This window comes from Astatotilapia calliptera, chromosome 6, assembly GCF_900246225.1.
Source record: "Astatotilapia calliptera chromosome 6, fAstCal1.2, whole genome shotgun sequence".
NCBI classification, from domain to species: Eukaryota; Metazoa; Chordata; class Actinopteri; order Cichliformes; family Cichlidae; genus Astatotilapia; species Astatotilapia calliptera.
This window is the reverse complement of record NC_039307.1, coordinates 23,265,064-23,290,460: the sequence shown is the minus strand read 5'-3', so window position 1 is coordinate 23,290,460 and position 25,397 is coordinate 23,265,064. Positions and strand designations below refer to the sequence as shown.

The window sequence follows — 25,397 nt, the reverse complement described above, 5'->3', positions numbered from 1 at the left end:
CTGAGTAAGGGCCAAAGAGGAGGAGGAGGAGGGAGGTCGAAGGCTCACCAAGGCACAGAATGACAGCAGGAGAGTCACCCAAAGGGAGAGGGGCCAGTCTATCAGCTCCCCTGCTCCCACTCTCCCTTCATCAAGCCTGGCCTCCTGTCTGTCTGGCTGTCACTCATATTTTTATATATATTTATATATATATATTTTTTTATATATAGATAAGATAGATATACTCACTCTTTTTTGTCTTTTCATTACAAGAGAACATTTAGGAAAATATAATACAAAATTTAATACAAGAAATATAGACTACACTGGCTAAACTCACTTTCAGTGACGAGTAGATTCTGTATGCAAGTATTTTTCTTTTTCATTCGAGTCTTTTGTAGTTCTTTTCTTTTTTTTTTTGGGTGGGGTCAGATCCGTCTCAATGGCCTGCCCCTTTTTGTGTCTGTGTGTTTTTTTTTCTTTTTCTTTTTAAAGTGCCAAGCTCTAAAGGACTGCCAGAGACCGGGGCTAAGGATTATTAAACGGTCAGAGAGCGACAGAAGCGCCTCGTTCGTCAACAGTGACTAATGTGCATAAGTTACAGACGGGTTAGAGAACAAGGTTCACCTACATCGGTGTTCAGCCGTGCCCGAAGCTTCGCAAATAAGCCACAGATCAGCCGAGGGGATAAGGAAAGTGATTAGTTTGCTAGGTTAGATAAAAACGAGTGCCTCTAAAATGAACAAATCACTACAAGCTTGCCCTCCCTCCCCTCCCGGGTGTTTACAGCTTTGACTTGTTAATCGATTTAAACAAATATTTAAAATACCACCGACTTCTGACCGAGAAGGCGACAAGAGCTGCAGAGAAATGCGAGATCTGGGTAGATGGTGACGCGCTCACAGAGAAGCATCCGTTAGTGAAGGAGATGCAGGTCTGTTAATGGTGAGCAACAAATCCCCATCTAGAAATAAAAAAAGAAAAATAGAAAAAAAAAAGTCTCCCATAGAACCTCATGGTCTGCCAGAATCGATTAAACACTCAGAGGAAGCACCTGCCTCATGTATTTATTGCTACATCAATTAGCTACTGAGAAGGAAACAAGATTTGAGTCAAATGTAAGGAGTAGAGTTTTAGTTTTGAGGAAACTCCTTTTTTTTTCTCATTGTTTGACATAGTAGTCCATCCACACCATAGGGTGGTATAGTGTAGTGGTCAGTAGTGTGGAGTAGTGGTTAGGCAACCCAACCAGAGGGGAGACACGAGGGTTTCTACAGTATCTGTACATCTATTTACATTCTTCCTGCTCTGCTGCAGCTCTCGAACCTTCTCAGGTGGTCTGTGGACACATTTTCAGCATGTGTGCAGAGTTGAGTCAGTAAGAAGTTTGGACATTTAAGGGCAAGCTTAATTCACCGTTTTGTGGAGAGTTCGATGTGGTGGATAAACTTCTCGCAAGTGCACAGTGACTGTGAAGGTATCAGAGTCGTGCTTTGTTTGTTCGATGCGCACGAAAAGTGAAGCAAAATGCTTCCCATACTGGGTACGCTCGGGCGGTGGCAGCGGTTTGAGAACATCCTGCCACCGCCTCCAAATGAGAAACTCTAAAGGTTTCGTCATTTTTCACCAATCAGATGTTTCAAGGAAAGGACAGGACACCTCCTGCACAATCCTGTTGTGTAAAAGGGAAGAATCTGTATGATGAAAATGACTACCGAGGTTCCCAATGTTGCATATACTGCAGAACAAACCAAACTGCTTCATCTGTTATATCACAAACTGTGTGTGGTATTACTGCCACCTGATAATAACTCTCTCCTTTTACTTTTCTCGAACCAATTAACAGGTCAAAGCTGCGCACCTGACCACAGAACCCAGATTAAAAACTACAAGCTCTGCTCTGCGCTGTTTGGGTGGTAAAAAGGGCAGGTGTGTAAGGAGGGGGCGGGGTCAGGCAGGATACAGTATGGTGAGGTAGGATCAGTGGTCAGAGAAGGGAGGAAAAGTCAGCAAGTCTTAAGTGTGGACAGAATAGGCTCGGGGGTACTGCCATCGTGGTCTTGTGTAGGTGGTGTAGGTAGTGGGCGGCGTAGGTGAACACAAAAGGGGGAGAGTGGGAGGGAGGGGGATGAGGTGAGGGAAGCGTGGATGGGTGAGGAAGCTGGTCGACAGATGGATGTCCGCCATGGGTCTAACAGTGGTGTGGCTGCAGTCTGTGGGAATGTGTGCCCGTGTAGCTGTTGTCACTGGAGCTGCTCTGGAGGCTGTACTGGTCCTCCTCCTCGCCGTCGCTGATGCTGTCCACGCTGTCTGCCTCAACAGGCGTGAACTCCATGCCCTCGATGTCCACCTCTGTACACAAGAAGGAAAAAAATACACAATGTTTTGGGGGGTGTTAGTGTTGCTAGAAACTGATCAAGAGAGAAGAAACTGTTTATTTCCACACAACCAGTACGTGGGCATATTTATTAGGAAGCCTGCTGTGCCTGGAGATTAAACCCAGATTTAGGCAGCCATTACCTCCGCACAAACAGCCAGATCTTTGTGCCCCAGCAGATAATCCCTTACAATGACAAACAACTGCATGTGTGTTACCTCGTTCAGGAATATCAAACATACCTCAACAGTTCAAACTAAGCACTACAGAGACATCTGAGGCACAAAGAACCGGCTCATGGAGAGCGTTTACAGTGTACTCTAATAATACGGCGCGCAATCCATGTCTAAGTGCAATCCAGAAAGGTGTGATTGGCTCTTTAAGGACAGCCTACCTTGCTCTGAGTCGGTGGAGATGGTGGAGCCCATGCTATCGGTGCGAATGCGCTCCACAGATCCGGACACGGAGAGCTGCTCCAGGCGGCGTTTGAGGTAGCGGTGCTCTCTCTGAAGCTGCTCCTTCACATTTAAAGCCTTCCTGTCCTGCTCTTCCAGCTTCTGCACACAAAGCACACACAAAAATGCCGAAAAATTAACGACCATGCTCACCGGATTGGACCACCTCCCCGTTTTTGCTCTGCCTTTAAAGTATGCAACTGAAGTGAAGACCTCTAGTATACATATTTTCTTCCTTAGCATACTTAAGACTGGTTTAAAGGTGTCTGTTCTGCAGACATGGATTTTTTTCATCTGCAACCTCAGTCCATGCCTGTGCAGGGTTCTAGTAATTGCCTTCTCTTTACTGCACACCACATAATACACATGGTTAAACCCACAATCCAGACCAAAAAAGCTTCCTCTGCAGTAAAAGACAACACTTCTTCCTAGTGTGACGACCACAGTATTTTCCTATTGTATCACTGCTGCAGGGTGAAGTATTACTTTAGCTGAAACATGAATATTAGTTCTTGTTTTTGATCTCATCAAGTTAACAAAAAAAATGAAACCAGATTTATCTTCTATCTGCTTTAAATCAGATCTCTGTCAAAGTTACAACACGACCTTGAATTTCAACATTTTATTGGGGAAGTAGCCAAATGACTGTGTGAGGTTCACGGGTTTGAAACTAAAAATAAACTTGAACTCAAAGTCAAATTTTGACTCAGAGTGGGGTTCGATTTTTTTTTTTGTGCCCTTATTTGTATATGAAGGTTTTCAGTGGTGAATCAAAGCGAACTCGCGTAAGAAGAAACGGTCGCAATGCCGAGAATTAGCGCAGGTCGTCTGAGCAGAGAGGACATGCTTAGTAAACAGGAAATGAAGGGTTAAAACTCGCTACGTCTGGATTTTCCACCAACCACACTGTTGCTGCTTGTAAACAGCAAGATCAGTGCGGCGTGTCCTAAAGTCTACTTATGGTTGGTCTTCTACAGCACGGGTAGAAGCACTGCTGCTACTTTTTTTAAGCTCCGCTCACTAGTTGCTGCTGCAGAGCATTTTTTAGCACGTCACTTGGTGTCTGTGAAGTGAAACAGTTTAATGAACCATGGAGGAAAAGTTGGCAAAGCCAAATATTAAATACACAATCTAAACATCAGCCACAAAGTCTCCCACATATTTTACTTTGAAGGCTCTGTGTTAAGATTTTTTTTTTCTTCTTCTTTTTTGTTTGATTTTTATTTTCATTGAGCACCGATCCATCCTGATTGAACAATTAGAAAACAACGACACACTTAAAGTGCAGAAAAAAATTTCTTAGAGGAAACAGGAGAAGTAGAGCATGAAGCTGGTACAGAGAAGATTTTTAGATTACTCTGTTTGCTTAGTCTAGAGGTTCTCATGCTTCTTCTGGTATGACCCCATTTCCAAAAGCAAAAAAAAAAAAAGAAAAAGTTAAGTCCTCTCACTTGGATCTAATTTTTAATTTAATTTTTCTTCTCTTGGGTGTTCACACCCATGCACAGTGGCTCGGTGCCCCTCCAGGGGGGTCCTCCCCACAGAGGAGCGTCAATAGTTTATTCAGAAAATAAAATATAAGGAAAAAATTCACTCATCATACTGCGAAAGAGTATTAGGGCCGCATTGTGTTATTTTAAGAGTACCCTCTACAAAATGCCTTGTGAGTTAATGAAATTACACTCGAATCAGTTTTAGTAACAAGGAAATGATTTCTCTTTTGGCACTTAAACACAGTGTGGTGACAAATATAAGAATGTTGAACAGATGGTGCAGAAAGCTGCTTCTGGTCAGAAAGAAAAAGCCTCAAAAAATTTCAAAGAGCTGGTCGGATTCATGCAAAATGAAATAGCTGACAATGGACAGATGAGAGGATGCCGATGGTTACACCCTCGTGCGGTACGGAGGGGATGGATATGCTGTGTCACAACACACAATAAGACAGCTGATGTTTGATGTTGTTTCACTAACTCATGTACACAAGGCGTTTTACAGAGCAGCCCTGGCAGTTTGTTTGACTTGAAACGACAACTTCAATCTCCACTTTTTGACAATAATCTTAAAAAGAACAACATATTTTTCTTAAAGTGGCCCTAACACTCCATCAGATAAATGCTTGGTGAAAACATTAAAATGTATGCGTCGCTTAAATCCAGCATGCGATGTGCCACGTGAACACTTGAATGATTCATAAGGTTTGTGCATTTTAGTACCTTGATGTGCATCTTGGCCCTTTTTAGCAAGCTCAGAGTGGTGTGTCTCGTGCTGTCTGGACCCAAAGGCACCAGCTTCTTCAACTGCTCCAAGTAGAGCCGTAGTTTGGCACGTCTGCAAGCACACAAGCAAACACAGAAGTGAGTCAGCACACATCCACCGGCAGAAAGTGAGAAAGAACCTCCACAAAACCTCATGCACACACAAAAATCGGTGTGTGCATGAGAAGCACACACCGATTTTTCTTTTTTCCTTTTTACATGTCCTGCTCTCGCGAGCGAATGTTGCGCGATCGTGGCCTGACGCTCTTTTGCACGCTTGGTTTCACTTTGACTCTGGGCTTGACCGTGAGACATTTTCAAAGGGTTGAGGGGTTCAGAGGATCTGTGGTTAGTCATGTTCAAAGCTCCTCATCCACAACAAAGCGCAGGCTGTGCTGTACTTGTGCAAAATTGACACAGATAGTCTTACATTTACTGTCACTGCTGTGCGTAATGATCTGAGACGAGCTACGTCAAACAGTGATTAGTGAACTAATCAAGAGTTCACGAGCAACTGCAAATATTATAATAAAAATAGTGAGATATACTGTGTTAATGATTAGATTGTTAGAAATCCAGCCACGGTTTATCCATCTTCTTCTTGTAAGCTAACATGTGACACACACACACACACTTTTGGGATTTTCATGTATGCACTTTTCATTTATGAGGTGATTATTCATTCCCCAAACCTGCTCACAATTTTCTGAACACATGTGCACACACTCACTAGCGTATGGGCAGAGTGCCAGTGTGCTACACGCTGACCTAAATATCACTGTGCATAGTATAGTAGTCCCCATACTTTCCAGCACAGCTGTCTGACCGACATTTTCCAAACCTCGTGTGCGCAAAATGGCAAACCCACCGTACGCTAAAACCGAGAAAACGTGCAAAAGAAGAGAAAAAAATTAGTCACCAATCAAAATGGCAGCTGTGATAAGGTCGCAGAGCGAAACTGTGAACCCTGCATCCCTGCCAAAGCCCTGCAGGCCAACAACCCTGCCCTGGATCCTCGAGTAAACAGCGTCATTTGGATGTTTATATGAGAGACAGTGAAGACAGAGTTACATTTTTTATGGATACTGTATGTTATTTAAGAGAAGATCCTATCAGCAAGATCCCCTCTCTGACTTTGCTCCATTCAGACTTGTTCAAAAAGGCCTTTGAATCCTCCATTAGTCAAGCTAGTCCATGAACTGTTTCATTCTTCTGAGCTAGCCTTCCCTCCACCACCACCACTACTGCCTTTCTCCTGTTCCTTTGAGGAACTCTGACTATATGGTAAACAAACTCCAACAACACAAGGTCTCCACCAGCCATTGCCGCAGCTTAGATAAACCTAATCAGAGAAATGAGGCTCTCTTTGAGTCCACGGTTAGTGTGCAATCATACACAATCTTTACACACTCTGTGTTTTTTTTCTCCCCAGCTCTTTTTCAGGAAGGGCGTCACCTTCATTTTTATGCAAAATGAGACCATCTCAGTAGCCACGTCTGTTTCACTTAGACCTCGACCAGAGACATCTTGTGGGCAATAAATCTGACCAGTCTCACTTCATGCACAGTATCGATTTTGATGGATTTGATTGCACAATTATTAAGAAAATAATCTTAAAAACAGAAAGATATGGCTTTAATAAACAACGTGTCATCTCTCTACAGGTGCACGTAGGTGTGTGAAAGGGTCATGTGAAAGTGCTCTCAGTCTTTTATTACCTCCTCTCCCAGGAGGCAAGTCCGCCTAACCCCCCATCCGCTGAACCCCTTCAACTCTCTGCTCCACCCTGCCAACACTAACACACCCTCATCCCACTGGAAAACAAGTGTCTTCTGAGGACAGGGGTGGGGGCCACCTCCAGCTTACCCCATTCGAGCCACATGAAGCGCTTGGTCTGCAGCCAGGGGAAGCAGGCAGGGAGGAGCAGGAGTTCTGCAGCGGGGTCCGAGTATGTGGATGACTTTCTCTCTGGTTTGAAAAAAGGACCCTTTCAGTGCAGTGTGCTCAGCTGCACTAGGCAGCGCTCCATACGCATCATCCAAAGGGTAACTTGAGCCAATGGGCAACCATCTTGCACTTCACCCTGCCCCCACTGCTCTCTCATAGCGAAAAACAAAAAACAAAAACAAGGCGTTTCCCTGAATACTCTGCCCAACTACCCACCTCAAGAAAACTCTTTTTCCGTGTTTTTTCACCAGTGTTATTCACCTTAGGCCCTTCATGTATCCTGGCCTCATATTTTACCTGCCACGCAGAAGAGAGAAGTGTGCCCTGGTGCCCTTTGACCACATAAGAAACAAATGAGCAAAGAGTTAAACGCACAAACTCGCCACCAAAGGGAGAAGACCACACCCATGTTTTCTGCAGCTGCAAAAAAGATAAAAAAATAAAGTGAAATGCTGCCGGGACCAAAATGAAAATATTATTTTGCTAGGGTTGGCTGATTCGCCAAATATGTGGGCTAACAGCTTCTTGGAAAGGGTCTTACATGTAACATTTTTTCGCTTTGTTATGCCGGATTAGTTGCCTTCCCCCAGGATGGGGGACAGAATCGGCTCGGGAAAGACTCAAATATAGCCCACTGGACAGGTTTAGAAAACCTCAAGGAGGCCCCTCCCCTTTTGCCATCCAAGTGTCAGAACACTTTTAATATATACCCAACTTTAATAGCTAAAAATGAGTAAGAAGAATTTGCAGGCCAGAGACAAAATATTTGTTTCCAGAAGCTCTCTGGCTTACAAAGGTTGTGCTTTCAAAATTTGAGTCGGTCTTGGTTCAGTCCACACCTGCTATCAAGCAATAATGGGTCAGTCTTTAAGAAGCTTTGGTTTTTATTTTTTCTGCATTCATATGCAATGACTGGTGGAGACCGGTGTCTGTCGGCTGCACCTAAAAAGTTCGTCGTTGCCCCCCTGTGAAGAATTCTTCTCAAATGTGATCTCTGCGGTTAAAGAAAAAAACGTATCTTAGCAGATCTTCAGTTCATGAAACTGGTGAACAAAAACCCACTTGTTCACTATTTCAGATGAGAAGATTGATACTGCTCTGATATCTGAATACTAACTATGAAGGTGAAACCAGCATATGGTTAGCCTAGCATTACACAAAGGTTAAAATGAGGGGAAACACCTAGCTTTTCCCACACCATCCCCACTAGTTAACCTTACAGTAACAAAAGTGTGCACTCTGCCCCGGCCGAGAAGAATCAGGCGCTTAGCTGCATATAATTAAGAGAATTAAACCTGGCACGTGTGTCCCTGAAAGCTCCCTCGCATTAGCAGCAGCAGCAGGGGTTCTCCCGCCACGAGAAATTTTTCTTCAGGAGCACACAGCTGATTCGGAGCGGGGTTTAGGACCCCCTCTCACACAGGTTTGTTATTACTTAAAAAAGCCCCGGTCACGCAGTTTTATCAGATTGCCTAAAACCGCTGTGCAAAGCATTGCACGAGGTGAACGCATATGCTATGTTAATGATGGGAAGCAGACTGCCCCCATCACCGGGCCACATGGTTGTGAATCACTGCAAATTTTCCAATTTGTCTGGTATGAAAATAGGATAGCCTTTGATTTGGGGTTGAGGCAGATTTTGTTTGAAAGGATTGGAGCTTCGTTATACAACAATATCAATATTTGCAAGAGGTCTCCTTTTGTTTGTTTGTTTATAAAAGTTTGCAAATAAAAACTGCTAAAAATGCTAAATCAGACTGCCCCATACTCCTGCCTGCAGTTGAGGATTTAATAGTGAATCTGGTTGATCAACTTGTTTTCTGCCCAGAAATCACCACCTGACTGTTCTCATGTGCTGCCACCACGGGATGATTGTGTCTGATCTCTGGCCTTCCCTCCCCCTCCATCTTTTTTCTCCATCAGCAGCTCAGAGCCAAAACAAAGCACAGACTACGCCGGGGAGGTGAAAAAAAAAAAAGGAACTTTTGCTCAGAAAGCTGCACACTGCTGAAACTGGAACAAGCCAAACCGCTGACTTGCGCTCCAAGGTTGTCGGGTACAGATCAGGCCATTCTCACAGACCTCCTCACACTCTGGGCCTTGGAAGGAAAACAATATATCTTGTTTTCCAGCTCAAGTGCATCTGTGGCAGGCTGGGTGTGCACGTTAGGGGTATTGATGTATTGTGCACCAGAGGAAAAAGGTTGCAGTGACCATTTGTGCAGTGTTTTCGCACACACACACTTTCCTGGTGGACACAGTGTCCCTCAGGAGGCTCCATCGGCACACAAAGGGCCTGAGAAGGCGAGCTAGTGCAAACAACAGACCTTCACCCCTCGCTCACTGTACTGTTTAATGAGCTCACTGCAGCCCAGCACATTCCTCCACCCATATGCACAGGGCTGAGTGGATTGTCTGGCACAGGGCCAGGCCTACTAAACAGAGGTCAAAGGTCATCAGAAGCCATGATACAATGCTAGCTCTCAGTGCTAGAGCTGCCCCAGTACCCAGAAGCAGAAAATGCAACAACTATGCCTGTTTGTTTATTTTCCTTTTGAGCTGAGCCCACAAGACATCAAGATGAAGAAGAGTTTCTGATCAGCTCAGCTTTAAGCAGGCACAGAACTGCAGTCATTCAATCTCAAGACGCATATGAGAGGATACAAAAACTGTGTTCTTGAGGAATTGTTATTCTTATAGTTTTATTCGTTATTCTTACAGCAAAGCTTAAAAAACAAGGCTAAGACCATGTATTTTACCATAGCTGTACATGCACATGCTTGTGGACTTCCTACTGATATTTTGTACTTGTCCACTTCAGGTTTTACCTCCAAATAACCTGCAGTAGTTAGTTTGGGTTATCGTGTGATTACATTTGTTTTTAAATAAGTTTCTTTAACCTGAAGGTTTGCTTTAAACCCATGTGACTCTCTGACTGCTTGTTTGATTATATGACATAACCGCAGACTGCATATAAAAGATGGACACAGGCACCGTGATGTCATACATTCAAGTCACATTTTAAAGCCACTTTTAACCTTTTGGTTGTTTGTGTTTTTTCCCCCAGATCCAGAAGTGCTAAGTATCACACAGACTCTGAAACCCGGTAGTAAGTACAATTAACCACAGCAGAGCTTGTTATTAGTCAGAAAACAGCACCATAAACACGGTCGAGAGCGAATTTGCAGCCAAGCATGAACAGCCTAGTCACCATAAACTTGACATTGAAAACGACCACGCCCCCTTTTATTGCATAAAAAATGTACTACCTGTACAGTTACCATCCATGCAGCCATAGAAACCAAAACTATTTTTTGTTGTTAGCTATAAACATGGCAATTTCTGCTACAGGTTTATATCAGGCTGAATATATCTTCAGGAGTGAGAGAGCAGGGAAGTTGAGACCCTGCCCAGTGGCCTGCCGACAGAAACACAAGACACACCCAGCCTTTATTAGTCTCACTGTCACCCTGCAGGTCAGCCCCGTAAGCGTTCCCATTTAACAGCGATCTCACGGAAAACAAGACGGCAGAAAAATAAGACACGCTCATGTGAAACTGACAGAGTGGTTCACCACGCTGCCCACGCCAGTGAGAAGAAAGGCACGCACCGAGGCGCAGGGAGACACAAGAAGTCTTTATCTCGCTCATATGAAATGTCAGTCGTCTGGGACGAGTTATGTTTGTTTTCTCGGGGACGCCACACCCACACGCCCACTGTGTGCAGTGACAACTCTGTAAGGTGAGACAGACGGATACAAGTCCCCCATAAACACATTCTCCTGACGGCAGGAACATGGAGCTCGCTCTCACATGACTCTGCTCTCACACGCGAGGAGCAAACAGAAACCTGAAAACACACACACGATTGCAGCAAAGCAGGCAGAGGGAGGTTACTTCACTTATCGGTGAATTACTCTAAAGGAAAAGCTCAGCATGCTTTTCTGGTGATTAAACAACAGGAAAGAGTAGAAGCAGTGTGTTGCTCACTCACTGTAGTACAATTTCCACAAAACAAACTGGAATTTCCACGGGGCATGCTTGGGAATGCCAAGTAATTAGATTCATTTGATTGTTTTCGTGTACTCAAACAATCCCCCCTGTGCGAGCGAGGATCATTACAAAATCCCTTTCTCAGCACAGCCAGCTTACTGCGGTGTTAACAGAGAAACAGATGTCAAACAGATTTTAAAGGGGAGAGCGTGCGAGCGAAACAGAGATGGCGGAGGCTTAAAAATAGAGGAAGGTTTTTTCTCTGCACATCCCATTTCAATGCCAACGTCAGATGACAGACCTGGACATTAATTGCCTTTCCCTGCGTGCCATGAAAAGTACATCTCGCAAATCTTGGGACAGACTAGCAGAGACAAGTTCAGCAAGCACCATAAACACGTTCCCCTGACATGGGGCGCTCTGGTTTTATAATGGTCCTTGTCAATGATTAACATGCAGGAATCTAGTGGCATGAGAGAGGATTCCTGGCTCCATGTTGACTGTAAAAGTTGGAGTTGTTTACATCTGAAGGAGGGTTTTAGAGCAGTGGGGTGGGGTCCTGCATGAAGGTCTGGGCCTGCCTACGAAAAAATCCAGAGGGGTCAGGAAAAGAGGAAAGAAGAGATTTCCACTACCTTCCACTTTTACGTTGTTTCTCCAAGTAGCTGATTTAGAGCTCGCTTACCAAAAGGTTTAAAACTACTGCTGGACAAAAGTGCAAAACCAGAATGCCTGCAGCTGTAATCTTGCCTATCAGTGCATAATCATACAAACATTCACTTGGGGCTCACTTGTGCCAAAAAAGCAGACAGCGCTGAATGCGAAGCATTCTAGTAATACTCGGCCTGCTAGTTCTGTGACCCCACCTGCCATCCATCTTCAAACTTTCCCCATAAGCCGCTTCTCTTATTTAACTCTGCATTCCAGTGTATGTGTGTATGCTCCGCTGACCTGAATTTCAGGGTGCCTGGCTGACACACATAACAGCCACGTCCTACACTGCCTCAAGTTCCTCCCTTCAGCAACACTCAAGAATGTCTTTGTCTCCTCCTTCTCCACCTCCTCCTCAGCCATGGCCGAACCATGAATGGTTCAGTCATCGCACTTCTGTGTCTAGTTGCGTCTTTCTTTAATTGCTCTCTTTTTCCTATCCTGGAAACCCCAAAGCTATTCACACACCTTGTTAAAGTGCATCCTACACTGCTGTTTTTTTATGAGCACCGACTGTTTTGTGCCAACGAGCCGAGTTTACTGCGGAGAACACAGTAACACCTGAGCTGGAACGAGAACATTCTTTTGTAAATGTAGGTCTGCGGTGGCCTGAAATATTTGCATTACGTGTAAAGATACCCCCCGCGCCTCACCCACCCGCCAGAGCAGATCGTCCACGGGCTTTACAAAAAAACGGGTTTGATGAACTTCTTAAAGCTGGGTGACCTCAGGGTGGAGAAAATTCCACATGGGAGCACTGCTGCTGACGTCCAGCTGTGGCCTGTTTGTTACCCTTTAGTCACACACAGCTCAGCTACAAACCCAGACTGTCCCATGCCTGGATAAGTAAACACACACACACACGTTTGGACAAACCTTTTCTTTTACACGCCAACATGGCCACATGTATTAGGACAAAGCATCAGCTAACCCAAACTTTACTCTCTTTACCTATGTTCTTCCAGGTAACGACGCAAACTAATAAGGACTACGTTTGTTACATTTTGATTGTAAGTTGACAGATATATAAGATTTTTTTTAAGTTGAGTCATCCAACAGGATTTAGTGCCATAAGACAAAAATCCACTATGGAATTTTTAATCCAAGACAGAACTAGACCTCCTACGCCTTGTTTAGGCTCTAAAAAGTCAAATGTTGCCACTGGCTTATTTTTAGCGTACACACATACGTCTGAGGAGTAGTCCCCAGCAGTTGTGTATTCCTTTACCTCTAAGCTGACTGTTGAAGCTGGGAGTGGCGTAACTCCCAAGTTGATTGCGTTTCAGCATTCGTAGTAGCGGTCGGAAAAGCGAGGAAAAACTGGATTTGTTTTTGCTCATACATAAAGTAGAGCCATTCATGCATCTCAAGCGACATAATGCAATCCCTGTTTTTTTAAAAACACTGCTGTAGCACGTTGGTGGACAGAGCCCCGTCACTGCTCAGTGCATGCTTTTTTGAGCGTGTCGCAAACACTTAACAGTGCGTTTGTGACACTTGCAGACAGTTTACATTTTTACTACTGTTTACATGCTCTGTCGACATCTTGGATTGTGATGTCATTGGTGGGGCTTTTCTGACTTTCCCAGTTGACAATTCCAACTTGGAAGTCGTGATTTCTGATTTCCCACTTCAAATGGAGCGCACCATTAGATCAGAGAGAGAACTGCAGGATGAGGCCTGTCAAAGTTCAAACTAAGCCTCTTCTCCCCCTCCAGTCTTTGCTTGTCTAGATTTTATTTTTATTCCCACTGCATCTTTAACTCAACCCAGATTGTTCTGTTTCGTCTGCAGACAGTTTTTTTGTGTGTGTGTTTTTTTACACTTTTCAGTTTTATGTCACTTTAAAAATGTCACCTTGAATTTTTTACACAATTTTAAAATCAAAACCATCAACTACAATAATGGAAAAATAATTTCCGGCCTTTAAACTATTCCAGATAATAAAAGAAAAACTTAGTTATCCATATAGTCGACTATATGTAGTTGACTCTTTCAGCACTGGCTGATTCAATCTCATGACAAATAACAACATCCTTGCTCTACAGGTTCTGTAATTAGACATCATTAACTACAATGATTCCTCCATGATGCCAACAAAAAGGGGAATTTAACTGGCATTGTGACAGCAGGGAACTAAAGTGCACATGCAGTCACATGTGAGGACGTCACACCAAAACCAAAACTGGAAGGAAAAAATGAAAACTTTCCAAACTTTAATTACGTAGCAGCCCCTGAGAGGCAAACATGACATTTAACTTCAAAATAAAAAATAAGCAAAACAAGCAGGATATACAGCAGCCCTTAAAAGCAGCGTTGCACATTTACAGGATAAACATAGGTATAAAATCGAAGACACGACAAGGATTTATACCTCAAAACAGGAGAAATGGGAACAGATGAGTTTTGTCACTAAGAAAAAAAGAGTGAGAAGGAAGAGAGCCCTGCCCCTCCTTCTCTTCCTCGCTGCCTCAAGTTTCTGCTGACTCAGGGGCTTTTAGTAGGGCCGAAAAGGAGAGCGAGAATAAGGAGAAGGAAGAGGGAAAAAAAGACAGATAACAGAAAAGACAGATGTGGACTCTGGAAAGTGGGGGTGGGGCAAAGAAAAGATGTCAAGGAGGTGAAGTAACAGGGCCGTGGATGGGCATCCCTCCCACCAGCACGCTGCCGTAACTCAAAGAGGTGCTGCCCGGCCGGCATAGACACACATAAGTGTGCTTCACTCGAGGAAAAAAGGACCTGCTCACTGCCAAAAAAAAGTGATTCATTCACAGCTGGGAGTAGAAGAAACATGGAGAGTAAATTTAATTAGAGAGAAGACTAGACCATGACAAATGGAGGGCTTGCTCCCGTGTCCATGAAGTGCATGTAAATTTAAAGCAGAGTTCAATGGGTGCTCCACAGTTGCTGCACATTGTCTGCAGTGTGATACAGAGCGTAGTGTAAGAGGATACTGTTTGTCGAAATCAGCCTGCAAACTCGTGAGCTTCGCTACGATCTCGAAAAACTGAAACCAAGAGCACCTGAGAGCCAAAATGGGTGGGGATAAAAATAGAACTCTAAATATTTCTCTTTTCTTTTTCGATCGAGGCAGGCATGGCAAACATACCAGACAGCTTAGATTATGCAGACTGGACTTGGGCTTCCTGTAAACAGGTGATATGTGGGAAAGTAAAACATCTAGTTTCGTAATTTCTTGGCGTTGCTTGAAAAGGAAACTTGAGCTGTCATAAGCGTGATCAAAAGCGGTTAAAGTCAGAAATGGGAAGGAAGCAATGCTCGTGGAGAACAAACACACTGCACTTAAGTTTCACATAGACTCTGAGCTGATGCTCTGCAGGTCTGACGAGGGAAGGAAAAAAAAAACAAAAAGCAGCACAGTCATTCAAGAGATGGTCTATAGAGAGCTGTCACAGCTAAAAATCAGGCTGCAGCAGATAAGTGTCAGGACAGCCGACTCTGTGGGACTCCACATCCACGAAGCAGCTGACTGACTCTGATAGTGGGACACAAATATATGCAGGGTGTCTCCGGAGCAGCTGCCAGAGACACCTAGCATGCACGAGGTCAGCGAACGGTACCCAGAGAGCCAAAAAGTTCCAACTTAATCAGCTTCATATAACAGCAGCAATGAATAGTTGATTAATCATTTAGCTGATTATTCAGCAAATGTACCGATTAGCCACACCGTTTCAGTCTTGGCTGCATGTGGAAAGTTTGGTATCTTTGTTGACAAACAGTTCTAAAAAATAATTTTAAAGTAATCAATAAATAAATAAAAAACAATAAAAAAGTAATAACCAAACAAAAAAAATCTTAAAAGATGAAAACCACCTTCCAAACTTGTTTGACATCAGGTCTTTCCCAATTTCAATCAACATTTTCCAGTTTTATCTCCTTTATTTTAACATCTGTTGTTAATGAAACAAAATAATTTCATATTTTTTTGTCAACTGCTCAAAGTTAAAAACTGCATACTAAAGTGTTCCCTTATTTAATAAAATCTGGTTAGAGGACATTCTCATGCAAGAAAACGTGATTTTGGTACTATTACATGCGATGCCTTTCGGCCTCTAAGGAGACGTTCATCCGCCACCTTATCTACCTCGTGAATGTATAGTACAAGGATTGCTCTGTGCAGCAGCGGGGGAAACAAAAACAACACACGAAGAAACAAAGACAGTGAGTCAGGGCTCAAACAGCAGCCACCTCCCTGGAGTCGCGTCCAAGGGCGTGTGGGAGGTACAGATTTCTGAGGCGATACTGCAGATCAAACAGGGCTGATGCTTTAAGCAGATACCCCTGAACTGGTCATACATTCATTAAACTGGTTGAACAGGACACCTAAAGACTTTTGGTTTTCTTATGAATCAGAAGTTAAAAATTCTTTTGTTGAGCATGTCTGTTAAAGCTCTTCTCTTTATATCTTTAAGCTACAAATCAAATGTGAGAAGCTCGTCAGAAAGGTTCATTGCAAGTTTCATATACTAGGTAATCTGACTCTGAGGCCAGCAGCTGAATATTCAAGGCTTCATATATCTAGGATAAGGCGTCTTAGTCCATCTGTCGGTGTGGAAGAGGAAGTCTTAAAAATTCAAAAATAAATTTGCGCATGAACAATGTAAAATGCTAAATCTTCATTGGATGATAGCTACTGGTTATCAGATATAGACTTTCCGTGTGACTACAACAAAAGCCTGATCACGATTGATAACGTGGTCAAGTGGCATGCCAGATTCTTGATAGTCATACGCAAATGTCCGTTTACAAGTTTGAGGAAAACATTCTTCAAGTTGCTCATTTTGTGCCGCCATTAGCTTTAAAAAGAAAATCAAAAGGTACTTGAGCAAAAATTGCCTCATTTTAGAAGCTCAGAAGTCTCTTTTTTTGTCAGTTATAAAAAACTATTAGTAGTTTCAATGTTGCGTATTAGTCACACGACGGTCGCTAGTACAACAGACATGGCTGTGCCAAAAGGCAGAGTCTGAGCCTTGTTAACACCTGTATAGTGGCTGACCATGTAATTTGTGGCCACGCTTTCAGACGGGGGTTTGACTCAGGGTGGACCACGTGGCAAAACCTTGTGACCATGCAGCCCTGTCATTTCAAATAAGAGGGTGGAGATGTTTCCACACAAACGGGCATGGTGAATGCAAAAACAGGAAAAAACACAAGGCATGAAATTATACAGAATAACTCCTCGCTTGTCACAGGTGATGATGCAATGTGACGGCGTGTTTGAACGCAACTTTATTCTTCAAAGGGCTTCTTCTTCTTTTCCTTCCATCATGGAATCAGTGACATGTCTGTCATGAAAACTCCACTTTTTCAGAAACTCGTGGCTGCGGTGATGACAAAGGAAGTGAGTAAACCCTTTACTGGCACCCACTTTTGTCAGTTTGACTGGACGTCACAGGCGCTTGGTAACCAGCCACACCCATCGTCGGACATGAGGTAACTCCTGTGTCTCAACACCTGCAGTGTAATCAGCCGGGGCCTTCCTGTGCCTCGCAGGTCAGGGAGGAATATGTCCGGGCTTGTTTTTCCCTCTGCCACGCACATCCATTACTCACTCCCGGCCATGTGACTGGCCTTCATCGTGGGTGACAGCATGTGTCATGCTCGCTCACACACGCAAACACTCACACACCCTTTTCAGCCACTGCTCACATGCTGATAGTCACATCAGCTGTTTTCTTATTCCTGTCTGCAAGGCAATTTTTAAAGAATCTACTCTGAAGCAGCAAGGCCTTTTTGATATCAAAGAGACGTTTGCTTCCTGACAAGAAACTCTAAAGCTGTGAAGTAAAAAAACACAAACCCCACACACACAAGCAAACCATGAGCTGCGATTCTGTGCCTCCAGGAAGGAGAAAAAGCCCAATTTCAGTGCTGAATGATAGGTGAAGTCCAGATTTACTGCTTTTCTTTTCAAAGTGTCAGTCTGGGCAGGATTATAACCCAAGATTCTTCCTTACAAGGACACGAGTTTCATCCGTGAAACGGAGACAGCGTGAAGGTGCTCTTTGAAATCAGGTTATTATCTGTTTTTCAGGCACAAGAATTAACAGATTAAATCTTTGGCTCTTTGAAGACGACCTCTGATCTGATCTGTCGTACTAGTGTTTCTGATTTGGAGAAAATACCTGAAAGCCCCCATGAAGCTCTTCAATTACTACCTACAGTGGGGCAAAAAAGTATTTAGTCAGCCACCGATTGTGCAAGTTCACCCACTTAAAATGATGACAGAGGTCAGTAATTTGCACCAGAGGTACACTTCAACTGTGAGAGACAGAATGTGAAGAAAAAATCCATGAATTCACATGGTAGGATTTGTAAAGAATTTATCCGTAAATTAGGGTGGCAAATAAGTATTTGGTCACCTCAAACATGGAAAATCTCTGGCTCTCACAGACCTGTAACGTCTTCTGTAAGACGCTTTTCTGTCCCCCACTCGTTACCTGTATGAATGGCACCTGTTTGAACTCATCATCTGTATAAAAGACACCTGTCCACAGCCTCAAACAGTCAGACTCCAAACTCCGCCATGGCCAAGACCAAAGAGCTCTCGAAGAACACCAGGAACAGGATTGTAGACCTGCACCAGACTGGGAAGAGTGAATCTACAATAGGCAAGCAGCTTGGTGTGAAAAAATCAACTGTGGGAGCAATCATCAGAAAATGGAAGACATACAAGACCACTGATAATCTCCCACGATCTGGGGCTCCACGCAAGATCTCATCCCGTGGGGTCAAAATGATCATGAGAACGGTGAGCAAAGATCCCAGAACCACACGGGGGGACCTGGTGAATGACCTGCAGAGAGCTGGGACCAAAGTAACAAAGGTCACCATCAGTAACACACTACAACGGCAGGGAATCAAATCCCGCAGTGCCAGACGTGTTCCGCTGCTGAAGCCAGTGCATGTCCAGGCCCGTCTGAAGTTTGCCAGAGAGCACATGGATGATACAGCAGAGGATTGGGAGAATGTCATGTGGTCAGATGAAACCAAAGTAGAACTTTTTGGTATAAACTCAACTCGTCGTGTTTGGAGGACGAAGAATACCGAGTTGCATCCCAAGAACACCATACCTACTGTGAAGCATGGGGGTGGAAACATCATGCTATGGAGCTGTTTTTCTGCCAAGGGGACAGGACGACTGATCCGTGTTAAGGACAGAATGAATGGGGCCATGTATCGTGAGATTTTAAGCCAAAACCTCCTTCCATCAGTGAGAACTTTGAAGATGAAACGAGGCTGGGTCTTCCAACATGACAATGATCCAAAACACACCGCCCGGGCAACAAAGGAGTGGCTCCGTAAGAAGCATTTGAAAGTCCTGGAGTGGCCTAGCCAGTCTCCAGACCTCAACCCCGTAGAAAATCTGTGGCGGGAGTTGAAAGTCCGTGTTGCTCGGCGACAGCCCCAAAACATCACTGCTCTCGAGAAGATCTGCATGGAGGAATGGGCCAAAATACCAGCTGCTGTGTGTGCAAACCTGGTAAAGACCTATAGTAAACGTTTGACCTCTGTTATTGCCAACAAAGGTTATGTTACAAAGTATTGAGTTGTATTTTTGTTATTGACCAAATACTTATTTGCCACCCTGATTTACGAATAAATTCTTTACAAATCCTACCATGTGAATTCATGGATTTTTTCTTCACATTCTGTCTCTCACAGTTGACGTGTACCTCTGGTGCAAATTACTGACCTCTGTCATCATTTTGGGGGGGGAACTTGCACAGTCGGTGGCTGACTAAATACTTTTTTGCCCCACTGTATGTCAGGAACTAAAAGACACACGCACTCAACACACAATCAAACACGGGCAAGATCGAGGGGGGTCAGATGTCATCTTACCTGTGTTTCTCCAGCTCATTGTGCGATGATCTGAAATGACAAAGATGACTGTCAGGGCAGGAATACTACACTACTACTACTAAAATACTACAAAAAAATCATCTGACATGACATCAGATTCTGTATAATAGTGAGAGGCTTAGTTAGTACACGTTTTGATCAGAGAGCAAGGCAGATGAAAGCAATTTGGGCAAATATGTTAAGTAACAGATCTGAGAAACAATCAGAAAAATGTGTGTCAAGAGATCAAAGAGAAGCCTAGATTCATCTCTATGTTCTTGCTCTTCTGCCTTCCGGTGGCTGTAGGCCTTAAGCATTTGAATGCTGCTGTACTATAAGAAATAAATGCAGTATTTTAATGCTTAAAACAGGACAAATTTGTTGTCTATGGATACCAGTCAGGTGGATCAAGGGCACAGACATGCAAAGACTGGGAAATGTATGATAAACGACTTCTAAAATCTTTTCCCATTTCTGTGGGACATCTGTCAGAGAGCACGCACACGAGGGCAAAAATGGCCCTGAGAGAGAGAGCTGTATCTGTGACACAGCCTGCCTGCCCCCCTCTACACATATACAAACAGCATCCACGCACCACTGCCCCCGCCGCGGCTGCTCAGCGTGGACACGGGATGAAAACACTCTCAGACGTCTGGAGGCCCGGACGCCACAGAATTCATCAGTGTGTGGGCTATTCCGAGGAGAACCCCTATTATGACACGCAGCCAGAAGCGGCGAGGGCACTGCGGTCCATCTGAAACAGGCCCTCTGTTCATGAGACCGTCATGGATACCACGGCAATAAAAACAAAAACAGCAACAACAAAAGGGACAGACTGACAACAAGCCTTTTCACATTTTCCACTGTTTGAGGCGCCCTTGTGCTCGCGAAGCACTGGTTCCCACAGCTGTGTGCCACAACGCCGTCCTGCGCACCAAAACGGGTTACAGCTGACCGTGCGACTGCTATAATGTGGCGTCTGCACAAAATCATCCCGAAAGACAACACAGGATGTTGGGCGGCTGATCTTAGAAGCCGACAAAGAGCCATCGTGGAGGAAGTTGTGCTATTCAAACCTGCACAAATCAGGGAAATGTCCCAGTCAAAGCACAGGGCACGACCAGGAAATCATTCCGAGGAAGAGAATGTTCACAGACCTGTAACTACAGCAGGTTAGCCCACACCTTTACATGTTATGTAAAACCACAGGATGGCATGAGGAGGACTTTTACATGTCATAAAATCATCCTCTAACAATCAGAGGCATTTAAAATAAGCCTTTTATCACTTTTTTATGAGCTACAAATGGCCAAAAGGCAAGCTGGGAGGACTCAAAAAGTTTTCCTACATTCAAATCAAGGAATTAGAGGAGGAAAACGAAGTCAGCTGACCTAAATTTTCACATATGGTGTGACAGAGCGATGAAGCAGGGTAATATGGGGCGATCGTGGCTCAAGAGTTGGGAGTTCGCCTTGTAATCGGAAGGTTGCCGGTTCGAGCCCCGGCTTGGACAGTCTCAGTCGTTGTGTCCTTGGGCAAGACACTTCACCCGTTGCCTACTGGTGGTGGTCAGAGGGCCCGGTGGCGCCAGTGTCCGGCAGCCTCGCCTCTGTCAGTGCGCCCCAGGGTGGCTGTGGCTACATTGTAGCTTGCCATCACCAGTGTGTGTGTGAATGGGTGGATGACAGGTTGTGTAAAGCGCTTTGGGGTCCTTAGGGACTAGAAAAGCGCTATACAAATACAGGCCATTTACAGGCCATAACAGCCTTTAAGTAAACGCTTTAACACACATTATCCGTGTTAGGTTGCAGATGTAACATTAAACATTACTGCTTTGTTCTGATTTTATAACTAGGAGCCTGCATCAGCTCCTGTCTACACTTAAAGAAAAAAAAAAGAAGCTGAGGGCGAGTGTAAAAAGGGAAACGGCGTAACGGGGGTGGGGGATGTGCCCCAAGCTCTGTATGGAAACGCAGGCCTGGCTGCATGAAGCCCAGCGAGTGGTCTGGTGTTTGTCATATATGCTTGCGTAGATGCCCGCCTTATTCAGGCGCCGCACCCACCTGCCACATCCACACCACACCCCTTCACTCGATCACACGGGTGTACACAAAATATAATGCACGTTAACTTGTGGATTAGAGGAATGTGGAAGGTGCTGCTTTCACATTTCTGCCAAACGAGTGCAAGTATCACTTTCATATCAGAACACCCACACGTTGTAAACAGGAGTGGAAGTTAACAGAGACAATGGGAATGGAGCCACACTAAAAGTCTGATACCCATGTCAGAAATGCGTGCAAAAACACTTTTGTTATTTTGTTTATTTAATGCTGTTTTATTCATTTCTGTGCCAGTTAAATCAAGTATCATCTGCAATTATTTGAAGCCTTTTCGCTCTTCATCTTAAGGGGTTTATCTACAGAGCTATCTTTTCAGCAGTCACCTGACACAAAACTGGCGTGACACGGAGGACAAAAAACAGCAACTGGCGTCAGCAATCGCCACCTTATTTGCTGATTCCGATGCTCTGTGTCACCCTTCGTAATGACACTACTTTCTAGCGTACATCTACGTGTACTGTCGTAACCATCAGACTCACTGCCGAGCCATTTCCACACTTTGCTTCCCTAAACTATTATTAGCCAATGCTTTTTTCCCTTCTTTTTTTATCTTTCACTTTATTAAATCAGATCGTAATGTGTTAATCTTCTAAGGAACGGAACTAGATTGACACAATCATTTCAACAATAGCCTGTTTACTGTAAATGAGACCGAAGGGCAACCAAATTTGCATGTAGCCTAGAAAGCAAGTTTCTCCATGCCTGGTGGGGATGGGGAAAAAAAGCTGAACACTAAATGGATCCAGCCTCTGAAATGTGAGGATTTCCTGCTTTTCTTTGTCACATGGCCTACTTTTAGTTGAAAGTTTGGATGGTTTTATTTTTGCTTTTAGAAAGCAAACATAAGCCTGCACGGGTGTTTTAACTTCATAGGTCACACATTACACAGCCACACATTAATTGCCATGATTGTTTTTAAATGACCTTTAATCTGCCAATGGCACTGGTCTGAGAAGAAGAAGCAGACAAACCGAAACTGAAAGCTATGCCGTGCACTTATGTAATATATTTCGCTTTAACTTCTTACACAGCTGCACAATAAAGGGGTTAAACTCGGTGGGAGCAACTCAATCCTCCAGACAACACGAGTAATGAACTCTGGGTGTGCTGGGCTGAGGTTCCCTTTCCTTTCCAAATATCAATTTACTTCCATCAGAAGCACGAAAGCTTAAACGCAACAACCACATAAAAAAAAGACAAACACATACACACATTTGTTTAAAAGCTTCACACAGTTCCAGAGGTTGGATGCAACTGTGTGAGACAAGGTGCAGAAACGAAAGGTTACGGGCGTATGCGGTGTTTTCTCTCCTCTCAGAGATAGGTGTGAGTGAAACAGAACAGTGAGAGCAGCAGGCTTGACAGTGTACGCGTGGCACTGTTTACTGGAGAGCCCAAAACAGAGAGCCCAGCCCAGGCAGCAGACAGGAGAGTGAGACAGCGTGTGTGTGTGAGAGAGAGAGAGTGAGTGTGTGTTTTTATAAGCTGGCATGAAGTCAGAAATAAAGCTGGGGGGAAGGGAGAAAGGATTATATTTACCTATTATTCTGAGTTTTTTTGGAAATTGGCGAGGCTTTCGTTTTCTTTCGGGAAAACTCGGCGCTGTACGGTAAAACCGAGGCATACCCGTGCTCTGCTTCTGTAAACACAGAAAGCAAAATGAGTGTTACATTTAAGCTTGGTCTGCAAGGACGGCAAAGCAAATAAACAAAAACAATTACAATCATCCTAATAATAATAGATGACAGTGAGTCATTTTGGAGAAATAGTTGAGACGTGAAATATCAACCGGGGACTCAATTAAAGAGGAACAACACGTAATAAATCATTAATAAGATCGATTAAAGTGCAGTCTTTTTTCTTTCTTTTTTAGCACCGAGGTCTATATTATGATATAGCCACCGCTGCATAACGATTTCTGTCCTATATTTTCAATGTCAGGCTTGTTTACTCATTTTCTTACATCCAAATCCAAAGGAAAAACACTCGATTGCAACAACACACATTCGGAAATGATACTAACATATTTTATAAAAAATGACACACTATAAATTAAACATTTACACCTATCACTGTCTAGCATACAGACTCCCAGAGTGCAGCTTGCACCCATCGCCTGGTCTATGTCCCATTGTCTGTAAAGTGACATCATACCTGCACTATGGCAGTGCACGTCAAAACGTAACAAATTATTTAAAAAAAATGAAGTTAGTTGCCGTCCCAATCCCCATTTACGACATAATTACTGGCTTAGAAATGCTGACAACTTGTCTGTTTAGCTTGAAATACCTCTGTCTCTTCTTTCCAAGTACTCTGCAGCTTCCAGCAGAATTAACAAGGAATTAAGCTCCATCTTGTTGTTGTCTCGTTATTTAAAAAAATAGAAATTACTTAGTCATAAAGTCATAAAATGAATGGAATGAAAACGTTAAAAAATGTTTCAGAGCGGTATGTATGCGCGGCTACGTTCACTTCTGAGTCTTTGGTGACTCCAAACTACATATCAACAGCAGCTAACTAAAACTCACTGAAATGACTGATGGAAGCGCTGGCCAATAGGAAAACCGTATAGGCAAACGTTTGGCATTCGTCTCAACCAATAATTCGGCGGAAACTATAAGATCCGACTCTATTGGCTGAGCGCAGTTAAAGCGAGCAGGGACATGCCCTAGCAACAAGCCTGAGCTGTCCGCCTTCTCAGTACATGATAGGGTTGAGGCGGGAAAATAGCCCTCTGATTGGCTGGAAGGAAGTCTTGGGCGTGTGCTACGGTTGAACTTGGGATGTTGTTTTGGTTGCCAAATTTAATGACTTCTCAAAAAGTATGCTTTTGGTCTTGGACTTTAGCGTAAACTGCCCCCTCCGGCCTGTTAGTCAACAAGGTCTATTTTTTTGTCTTCCGTTAAATATACGTCAGCAATTTCACGTATGCGTGTGTGACATGAGAAAAATTTTCAGTATTCGTGTTCATTTCCTGCCCAAGTCATTGTGAAAGTCTTTTATGAGTCTGCAGAAAGTATGCAGGCTTTACTGGTGCAAAAGATATGAGATGAACTACTTTTCTTGTCTGGTATTTTGAGGAAAATAAAGATAGTTCCTTTGAAATTCTCTCAACTCGTTTTTACAAAGCAGTTTTAAAAAAGCAAAGCATCCACCTTGAGGTTTAAAAAAAGTCTCTGGTTTTGTCCAGTCCAAGTCCTAATAAACCCAAGTCCTCAAAATAAAATAACATAAAATAAAACTCACCTAATTTAGTGCCGTTAAAATACCCCCCCCCCCCTTTTTTTTTTTTTTCTAAAACTTTAAGGTCATGATTCATCACTCAGCATATTTCAAATCGTGTGACTCCAATTTTTCTAGTTTTATCTCTGATAGCAGCTTTTTCTGTCTGCAACACCTTTAATTTCATCTGCAAAAGTGCATCAGAAGCGAAGCCCAATGTTTATTAATTTTCAGCTGTGTAGGCTTGCAGCTGAACTTTGGGTGTTGCAATTGCTGGAGCAATAAGGGGGATGCCTGCAGATGCTTCGCATGGCTGGCAGTTTATGTTTCTAGCAGTCAGATATTAGATTGTTGGGAGTGCTTTCTGAAGAAATACCATTGAGGGGGAAGTGACTTTCAGTGTGGATGATGAGGAAAAGGTACTTGTTGTACTTTATTGATACTATGTGTTTCACAGGGTCTTTGTGGTG

General features: G+C 43.7%; 1 protein-coding gene across 1 annotated transcript; it reads right to left on the bottom strand.

The window, feature by feature from the left end:
• Positions 1-388: 388 nt before the first annotated feature.
• On the bottom strand, positions 389-24,242 carry mxd4 (MAX dimerization protein 4). Its single transcript, XM_026171190.1, has 6 exons — positions 23,995-24,242; positions 23,245-23,344; positions 19,583-19,612; positions 5,025-5,139; positions 2,751-2,913; positions 389-2,331 (listed from the first exon to the last, which is right to left on the bottom strand). Exons 1-6 carry the CDS (start codon positions 24,056-24,058, stop codon positions 2,171-2,173), a joined length of 633 nt encoding a protein of 210 aa, XP_026026975.1. The 5' UTR covers positions 24,059-24,242; the 3' UTR covers positions 389-2,170.
• Between the last annotated feature and the right edge of the window lie 1,155 nt (positions 24,243-25,397).